Consider the following 10391-nt stretch of genomic DNA (forward strand, 5'->3'; position numbering starts at 1 on the left):
TGCGGTAGCATAAACGCCTTGTATAAACGCAACATAACGTTTCTTATGAGAAGACTTTTCAATCCCTTGAAAACACTAAATTGGTTGTAATGTGTTATGTTGTATGTTTGTATATAATGATGAAACATCAAGCGTAAGAAGGATAACATTGCTGGGGATTGGAGCAAGTTGCTGGAGTTTGTGAAGAAAGTGGGTCGTGTCTTTGATGTAGGACGGAAGTGGGTGTACCAGAGGATTCAGGTGATAATCAATGAATGCAGAAGTGCATTCAGTGGGGGACCATTGCTAAAGATGATTAGGCGACCAGGGTTTCCTTGTTTGTGAATTTTCGGGAGGATACAGAGAAGGCCAGCGTGAGGATTTGGGTTGAGTCGGCCCATGTTTAAAGGACTTGTGCCCCCGTCAATGACATTCCCATTGGATAACGAGTTGGTAGTCGGTCTTTCACAGCTGTCTTCACCGCGCCTGGGTTTGGACCCAAAGATCATGGGGTGTGGCATGGTTGAGTTTGCCGATGGGTTTTAAGTCGTCGCGGATAACATGTAGGGCACCTGGGCAAGAAACAACCGTTAAATTGTCAGACGGTGTGGGTTGAGGCGTGGTAGCCGCTAACGTGAATGGTCTTGGCTGGACCGAGCTGTAGAGGCCCTTCACCGTGTCTTTTGCGACCATGGCGTAACCGGGGCTGCCCGTCGGCGGTGGTGCTTAGCTGATGCCTTGTGTAATGAGCCATTCTATGAGGTGATGGTGATGTTTTTCGAAGGTGGCGAACCTGTACTCCGTTCGGAAATCGTCCTCGAATTTCTGACAGGCCTGCCTGAGGATATAGAACAAAAACAGCAAGGCTGATTTTACAGTTGGGAATATATATTTCTTTTACCAATATTGCGGAAGGCACGGTCTTCCTTTTTCAGGTTCTTACGTAAGACCCTGAAGAAGGAAGGCCGTGCCTTCCGAAATATTGGTAAATAAAACATATATTCCCGATTGTAAAATCAGCCTTGCTTTTTTGTTCTATTTTTCTAAATATAGCTGATTAGATCCTTTATGAGGATCTGGTTCTTCTTTTTTGTAAGTTTATCCTTGCTTGAAAATTGAATCTGCTTGAGGATGCAGGATGCTTGAGGGTGATAACTGTCATACCACCGGCTAAAGGCGAAGCGACGTATTTGGCTCCTGCCGTCTGGGTCGTAATAATGCTTGTTGGGCAAAGGGCCCACATACGTTTGGTGTTCGGGGCTGTCGAGAAAGGGGGGAAGAAACGTTTTGCCTCCTCCTGCAAAGAAAAGGCTTTGAGGAAGTCTGCCAAAGGCATGGAAAAAGGTTCAAGCTGTCGATGAATTTGATTTTGAGCTGGGTCAATTCCAAACACAGGAGTTTTCATGGCCCTATTGACGATCTGTTGAGGCCTCATGTCTTTGCGGTACAACTGGTTGAGGACGAAGTAGCCGTTGAAGCCCTGAAAATTGTACACGAGGAGGATCAATTTGGGTTTGCCTTTCGGCTCGGCGTTGCGCAGACAGATCATCCATTCCAGGAATGCCTGGACAGTGACGACCTGGAAGCGACCACCGCTCTGATTGGTTTCCTCGCAAATTAACCAACGACGACCAATGGCTGAACAGTATGTGGGTTTAGACTCCTCCATTATGAAAAAGAGGACGTTTCTTTGTGTGTTCTATTTGCTTTCCTTCTCTTCTCCATGATAGGAGTGCCCAGTAGATCGCCTTCGCTTCCTCTCAAGCTTCCCAAAGCAGACATTCCCGTCGAGCCCATGCAAGTGCACATGTTGTCTCATCTCACCCTAATGCGGGCAAACCCCCCAGCGCGAACGCCGAGGCAGGAGAGCTGACTCAACGATATGGCAAATAATGCGAGTGGATGAGGTCATTCCTCCGGGGCATCCTCGCGAGCCACGATGACGCCCTTGACCAAAGAAAAACTCGACTTCGCCTTCCCCCAAATGCTTAAGGCCATGACACGTCTCGGCAAGAGTCTACAAAATCCCACGGTCAGAACGTACATTCATCGCAACCATCACACGAGCCATATTCGCCTTCGGCTTTTTCCTTCCAGTTCACAAGTACGTGGAGGGTGGGACGGGCTGGACCACTTGTTGTGTTTTCACGAGGGATGTACCCAAGGTGGGGTATGGGATAACAGTTCATTTCACAGAGCCGAATTGTTGTTGCTTCCAAGACCAGCATGCCTACAAAGAGGATAATGAATGCAGGATCATTTATTCCCTCTAGGTTGGCTGTTTTCTCCCGCCCTGCAGCGCAGTCTGCAATCGTCATCTCCAAATATTGATTGGTGTATTTTTTATGTAGCTAATTGTGTGCACAGACGGTTTTTTGTCTTGCTTCTTTGTTTATTTGTTTGTGTATTTTCCTATTTATTACAGCATATATATTTCTTCTTTGTGTGTCTTTGTGTGCATTTGTTTATTTATAACAACTTTGATATCTAGTTGCTTTTCCGCATGGCCCAGCGAGATTAGCTCTTGATATATTTCTGAGTGGCTGTGCTCTCTCTTTTTTTCCACAATTATTTTCTTCTTATGTCTTAACACGTTTTGTATCAAGAGCACAATAAAGATTGTTGTTGTTGTCGACATTTGTCACATGGTCATCAAGCTGCAACACTCCCACCCATGGGCCGTCATGACCGAACTCGCTGAACGCCTCTACTGTCCTATTGCCGAGTGGACATGTCCCAACCACCCCCCACTGCAGCGATCTCCAGCACGGGATCACCATGGACGACATTAACACGGAAGTGTTTTTACAACGCGTTGTTGAGCAACTCAACGCCTTAAACACCGGGGAATGAAGGTCCAACGTCCCCGCTTGTACCCAGGGCAACCGATGTTGGGTGACACATTTCCGGTTTGACCGTTTTCTGTTGTGTGACTTGGCTTAAATTACGTCAAAGGACACGTGGTACTCGCTTAGCCAATCATACTTTTAGATGACCTCTCATCATGACCATATATGGTGAGGCCGTTGTTTACGACAGGTGCAAATTGTAGTGATTTGCCTAGGAAAATTTTGAATTTTTGGATAGGTGATCGCTTATGGGAAGTTGTCGCTTAAGATGACGTGGTCGCTGCACATGGACTTTCGACTGTATCAGAACGCAACAGAGCTTGTCTTCGTATTCTAGTCACCCATCTGTAGGTTAGAACGAGAGATTGTGGGGCAATGATAAAGCGTCCAAGACACTTACACTGACACAACACTGACTTGTTGACGGGTGCCGACAATGAAAGACAATCAAGTTCATTTTTAGCATTGTTCATAAAAAACTTGTCCTGAGACATCCACATGTTTTGCCTTATGTCTTGAGTGACTAAGCTAGATGCACGTATTGCCGTTACATACATTTCGTTAAGATGTTGGTGTTGGTCAGTTTATGGATATATCATCCGTGAGAAATTATTTAGACCGCTGGTTTCCTCTACTGTCCCTATTACTTAAAACCAGCAGCCATAATCGAGGAAGGAGACCGTAACTGGATACCTTCTCAAGTTATGGGGTTGGTTACACTGAAATCGCCAATGCAAATGTGCTATTTTTATCACAAATTGTGCCATCTCGTGTGACACGCGCGCATAAACAACCAAAGAGACGTCGGAAATCACCTCCGTTAGATGGAGATGAATAAATTCCATTAAAGTCATCATTGCCTCCTCTGGATTTGAGGGAAGACCTTGAGGAGAACCTCTTTGACAATAACTCTAAATATGAGGGCTCTGATTCTGATTTTGCTTATGTTAATCACCGTAGTGCGAGGGTTTTTGGCAAATCCAGTGACGAAGAGATGTCGTGCGATGAATATCTCGTTCGGACGAAAAAAACTTGCGGCGAAAAGGAGGGAGGAAAGTTAAAAACAACAACAAATAATGATTATGGTAAATATTCCTCTAATATATCTTTGAATTTATGATAAATACAGCTCTACCAGTTTCAAACAGTGTTTACCATTTGAATTTCACAGAAAACTTACTTTCAATATTGTAATAACAATTTTCCCACTTAACGCTTTGGTAGCGTGGCAACGTGGTCTAGGAGCCGACCTTCCGAGCAGATGGTTCAGGTTCGACTCTCTGCTAAGCTGTTATTTTCTTTGTTGTATAAATTTGCATCGTTTCGTTTCGTTTCGTTTCCTTTTCTTTTGTTTTTGTTTTTGTTTTTAATCATACTGTATTTTCCCCAGGGCTGGTTTCCCTTTATTAGCTTCGCGACATTTTTGCGATAAACGCGTATTTCTAGTAATGTTTATATAATATTGGCTCATTCTTACTCTGTGCATGCATTGCCTATTGAGATATGAAGCAAATGGAAGGTTCAGAGAAGCTCAGAGAGCACCCAAATAAAGTTGCAAAACAATCGCCCATCTCCTGAAATTCCACACGATAGCTGCGCAAATTCGCGGGGTTCCCCTCGCGAGATTGGGACGTTGAGGGTGGCGCAGTTTGATCTAAAAATAGCACATTTGGCTATTTCGATGGGAGCGCGTAGACCCCGCGCTTGCGGTCTCCTACCCCGTTTCTGGCTCCTGTTAAAACCTTGTCAGAACGTTTGGGTACGGGGACGGGAAAAATGGGATATTCACACTGATTCTTGCGCCCTGGAAATTTTTCCTCACACTAAGTTTGCGGCAAATATCCTGATGGATCAGAAAGACTTGAGTGAACAACATAAGACCGCATTTTATGTAGGACAAGTAAAATGTTTAATTATCATTATTATTATTATTATTATTATTTTATTAATCACAGTAATAAGAGTGAAAAAACCACTGTCCTATTGTAGATAAAGTTTTAAACCAGTCTAACACTATAACCTCACAGCCCAAGATAAAAACATAAAAGGAGCATCACATGAAACTCAATCAAACAATGTGGTAATTTGGCGTTTAGAGACTAAATACGGATTGAATACGGGAATATCACCACACAGTTTTTATACATTGCCAATACCGGTATCCTCATTTGTTTCTATAAATGTCCAGACAGCAAAACCCAAACAGTAATAGTTTGCGTGGGTAAATAAAATGGAAATGTATGAAGTGTCGTAAACGTGAAAGTTGAGGGAGTTTCAACTTTAACGTTTACGCGCGACCTTCAATACATTTTGTCTCTATTTCATTTACCCACGTATGAAATACGCGACAGTGAAAATCCATCCTCAGCAATTCAGATGAAGAAAATCGCAGCAAGATACTATGAACTACCCCAATTGGAAATTAACTTCCTGAACTAAACAACAACCAAACTACGGCTTTCTGAATAGTATATAAACCGAGTCCTTCGGATCTTCCACAAATCAGGCCACGTTTTGGTTAACGACGTCCCGGTAGCCTGCAGTGGCGTGTTAATCTGCAAATTATAGAAATGCATATAGATGTTAGCCGACGTAGCAAGCGTTTCCGCTCGAGCTGATGGGAGGAAGCTAGAACGAAATCGTACACACGAAAATGTTACACGCGTAAATAAAATAGAGGCAATGTATGAAGTGTTGCGCGTAAAAGTTTAAGTTGACCGTGGCCTATCATACACTGCCCCTATTTCAAAGCTTACGCACGTAAATTTTACGTCCGTACGCACGCGAAATTTACGCGACAGTAGAAATCCAGCCCAAGACAGAAGATAGGCGTTATATAAACAAATCAGAGATCTCTCTGAGCTTATTTTTTTATCAATAATTTATTATTTCTGTAATTTTAAGATAGTCATCAGATTCTGGTAAAATTTCAAAGCCGGCTTATCCCTACTGCTTTTTCTCTAGGTACATATTATATAATTGCGCATGTGTCAGATCTTTCGACTTTGGTCCTATTCTTAAAACAGTATAAGTCATATAAAGAAGTCAGTATACTGTTGAGAGAAGCGGATCAGGTAGAATGTGAGTGTATTTCAGAAATCCTGGTAAAAGCCTACTTGATTTTTAGCCACATCCCCTTTGATTTATATCACAAAGACGGTCAAAGTAAAGAGAAGAAAGAGAAAAGACTGTCGAAATTGAGCCGAACAGATAGTCGAGATTGTAAACAACTTGTTTCCTTGACACCAAAATTAAAAGACAAAGTACCTGAACAAACAGATGATTTGATTTTGTCAATTTCTTCTTGCAGTTTCTGGAAGCTAGCGACATTCAACACAGGTCCGTTTTTTCCTGCTATCAGTTTAAGAGTGTCTGTGTTTATTTTGCGGCCAATACCAACTACCACTATGTGAACTTCCTTTTCCTAAATTGAACACAAGACCAAGAAAAGAAAAGAGGTGAAAGTGCAATAAACAATGCTGCACGAAAACTGAAATGGTGGCGGTTATAGTTATTAACGTATTGTCATTGAAATTTAGTGTCACCTTTCGCCAGTATCCTGCGACTGGTTTTGTTTAAATAAAAAAATGCATAAGTTGGCTAACAAGAAAAAGGAAAAGTTTCTTTCTTTCTTTCTGTCGTTCTTTCTGGATACTTGTCTGTTGGTTACAGATGTTAAGTTCTTAGGTTATACCAAGGGGTAGTGCCAAACTCCTTTCACCATTGTTAGTTACCAATGGATAGCAGAGTAAATATATATACTAGAAGTAAATATATAACTCTACACACGAATCTGAACACGATAATCTTACTTAGAACGAATGAAATGAATACACATGTAGTTTATTCCACCACGCGCTTAATTATCCTAATTTGGCATTAACTCAAGATAGCCGTTTGCATGCTCGTTAACACGCTTTTTGCAGAGTGACGTTTTCCAGCGAACGACGGTAAGTTGCTCTCTCAGTCCCTCGCTGAAACTCTGTCAAGGCATGAACCCGAGCCCCTCCCGGCCTATAGATATAAAGTGTAATGTGTTAACTTCGGTAACCAAGGCCTCCACTGCACCACATTAGAGTGTTCAGTGAGTTAAGCGCAATTATAGTTTTCAGTTACGTGACTTAAATTCAAAAACGAATGTGATATGGTATTAGCTTTCCTTGTTATAACTTAACCGAAACAAACTCTAAACTTTAAGCTACACATGCCATAATATGTTATAAACAAACAGGGATTCACGAAATTGACCGAACGTGAAAGGTGTCCTTGATAGAAGAAAATGTAATAAGTACTTACCTCGAAATCTTTCAATATATTTTTAGAAAAGACTCTAAAATTGCGATTTTTCGGCAAGCCATAGGGCACTCCATCAGTCAGGACTAACATTACGTTAGGGCTGTTTTGTCTGTCTCCTCCCGCCTCAGTAAACAGCTGGTCCCGCGCCATAATTAGAGCAAGATCGGTGCGAGTTCCAACATATTTGGCTTTTTCTGTTGGTTCGCTTTCTATTTTTTTCTCAAGACTGTCCAAGTTGTAGTATTCAGAGTCAGAGAAGTCAAACACCAATCTTGTAACATTGTCGAATGTGATGAGCCCAAAGTGATCCCCTTCCGGTGCCGGATTGAACTTTCTTACCAGGTCTGCTAGGAACTCGATAACTCTTTCTAAGTTTTTCTTATTGATGCTTTGAGACTTATCTAAAACGATCCCAATGTCTAGTCCGGCAATGCATGGAGGTGCTGCAAAAAATGGAATGTAATTCACTACTACTTCTACTATTCCTACTACTACTACTACTGAGTATTTTTGACAATTAATCATAAATGAAATTTAGGTATCATAAATAAATTCATAATAATTCAGTTACATCTTATAAAACTACAATAAAATTAAGCTTAAACATGAAATACATGTATGACAAACAACATGGTGGCTACAAAATGTATTGTCAGCCAAGTGATGCGGGGAACTGTTAGACTAATGGGCTTCCAGATTTTACAAAAATAATTCATTTGGCCTCCATTTATTGTAAAACAATATATTTTTTACGCCCAAAATTGTGCTCGTTTTTGTCCTTTAGAAAATGCTACAAGGAATTGCTAAGACAATCATGATTTTCAATTTGGAGAAAGCTTACGGAAATTCCTCCTTAGATACCGGGTGATTATTTTCTGATTTTTTTTTACATAAATCTCTCGGAAATAATTGGAATTGGCAGGTTTGGCTATAGTTGAGAGTCTGAACGATCTCTATACTCTCCCATGCACTGGTTACAGTTTGCTTTATCTGTAGAAACATATCGCTAAATGTGTGCATAGATCAATGCTAAATAAAAGTTGTATTACCTTATCTACTGTTAATTTTTGTCGTTTTCCTGGAAATAATTATAATAAGCGATTTTGAGGGATTTTGCGTTCACAGTTAATGCGCCTCTTGATAGTATTCGTTTGTGGCGCTTTCGGCGAACTAGTTTATGTTAGAAATTTTGAGGCGAGTCTTTCCTTTGAAGCGACTTGTGGTAAATTGAAATTCAGCGTCCTCGTCTTCCCGTCTTCCTGTCTTCCACTTCAGACATCTCAACCAACACTACTGCACAACTTACACAACCCTGACACGCATGAAAACTTAACATACGCCTGATACAAGAACGCCCAGTCTGACAACGTCTTGCTTAACTTTATGTAATCATGTAATAATGGCATTTTTAATCTCACTCCCCAGGGGCGGATCTAGGGGGAGGGTGCAGGGGGTGCGCACCCCCCCCCCCCCCATCTGAGATGACCTGCGATTTTCTAATACAACTGGTATTCTGCAAAAAAAAACTATGTGGTTTATTGGTGTTGAAGTAGAGCAAGAGACGAGTGCACCCCCTCCTAAAAAAAATCCTGGATCCGCCCCTGCTCCCCTAGTCTTGTATTTGCCTTTGTTTTGCTTCAGGCTTGGATTTTTAACAGTTTAATCGGGATCTGGATGGCCCGCCTATCAAGTGACTGTTCTTTCTCTCCTATCTGCATGGTGCCTGACATAATCTTGTTTCCGGTGAAAGCAGGAACCGGTGATAGAACGACTCAACGGTCGATATGCTCAGTACAAGACGGACAACAACGAAGCCCTGGTATAGGACTGAATAGACTGAACCATGGACAGAGCAATAACAAAAAAACTAAAAATATATCGAAAATATGCTGGTAGTGATAAGCGCTAACAAAAAGCAAAAACTTTGATCGTTTTCAAAATTGTGCCGAAAATCATGAGAGATAGGGCATTAATTTTAGCTTTACATCCCAAGACTGCGCGATAAGGAAAATATGATTTTTGATTCTTGCCAGACTTTGTTCTAAAACAATATTAACCATCTTATTTGCATTTCGGGAGTGAAACAAAGCAAACAGTAAAACACTTACAGCACTCTTGTTCATTACAAGAAGCTGTCATATTTGCTGGTCCCAATTCATTGCAGTTTTTTCCACCGTTGGCTGGTGGAGGATTGGTGCAGCTTCTTGTCAATATTTTTACACCTCCTCCACACGACACACTGCATTCAGAAATCGTCCAGTTGGTGTAACCTCCATTCACCGCTGAAAAACACGCAAAATATTAAAAGCACTGTGTTCAAAAAACTATGTCTACGTTAGTAGGTTATATGCTGCTACGAGGAGTATTTGGAGTATTTGATTCGATGCTCTGTGCGATAACTTTTTTCGCGGGAACAGAGCCAGAATCCTCGAACGGACAAGAAAGGCTATGTTGCTCTCTGGGGTGGCCTAAAAGAACACAGATTTTGCTTCATCTTGCTCGCTTGTGAGACAGCCATAATGGGAAGATGACGCGACGAAAGTGACCACGCTGTTCGCAGATATAAAAACCGAATTGACCAATGACAGAGTAACAAATTCAGCACCGAAAGTCGGGTTCAGTCCTTTCTGCGCACTACTTCTTTCTTATTTGACGTAGCGTTGTCTTTGAGAAATCTTCTATGAAAAAAAAAAATACTTACGACATAAAGCATCTAACACTTCATTAAAGCGTTTGGTCAGAATGTCAAAATCCGGATATCTGAGCACTTGTCCCTTTTTACCAGCCATTTGTTTCATCTTGTTTCTGTATTCTTTCTTCTCCCACTGTTTGCCGAGTATTCCAACGACAATGATGCTTACATCCTCTTTCTGGATAGAAGTAAGGACCAATGTAAAGCAAATAAACATCAAAACTAAACTGGTTACAAAGACTTGAGGAGACGAAGGGGGTGATTGAAAGGCGCATGACATCGGCTCCATTTCCCTCTCGTCAACGGAGGCTGCTATTTTCAAGACACTCAACCCAGGGTCGAACTCGGATTTTTCGTAACCGAATCTCTCTCTCCTTTCCATTAGACTACCACACCAACCCGCCAAAAGTCCGAAACATTTAAGTAGATAAACTAGCAAACTTTCTTTCTAAACCGAAGCATCAATAATAGACATGCATAATAGGTGACCCTAACCCTTTCGACAACTTTTAACGAAAATAGAGAAGAGAAGTGTGACGTCACGTTACTATGGTAAGTTTCTGGATCACAACAAT

At 41.5% G+C, this 10391-nt stretch overlaps 1 protein-coding gene across 1 annotated transcript in view; it reads right to left on the bottom strand.

Annotated features, from left to right (window-relative positions):
- Nucleotides 1–6791: 6791 nt before the first annotated feature.
- Nucleotides 6792–10391, bottom strand: part of LOC140949667 (vitrin-like) — a 101855-nt gene continuing 98255 nt past the window's right edge. The window contains exons 5-8 of the mRNA XM_073398813.1: nt 9826–9994; nt 9233–9406; nt 7125–7567; nt 6792–6842 (exon numbers count right to left, since the gene is read on the bottom strand). Of these exons, the coding sequence (XP_073254914.1) occupies nt 6792–6842; nt 7125–7567; nt 9233–9406; nt 9826–9994 (837 nt within the window). The remainder of the gene's footprint in view (nt 6843–7124; nt 7568–9232; nt 9407–9825; nt 9995–10391) is intronic.

Source organism: Porites lutea, chromosome 10, assembly GCF_958299795.1.
Source record: "Porites lutea chromosome 10, jaPorLute2.1, whole genome shotgun sequence".
Classification (NCBI taxonomy): domain Eukaryota; kingdom Metazoa; phylum Cnidaria; class Anthozoa; order Scleractinia; family Poritidae; genus Porites; species Porites lutea.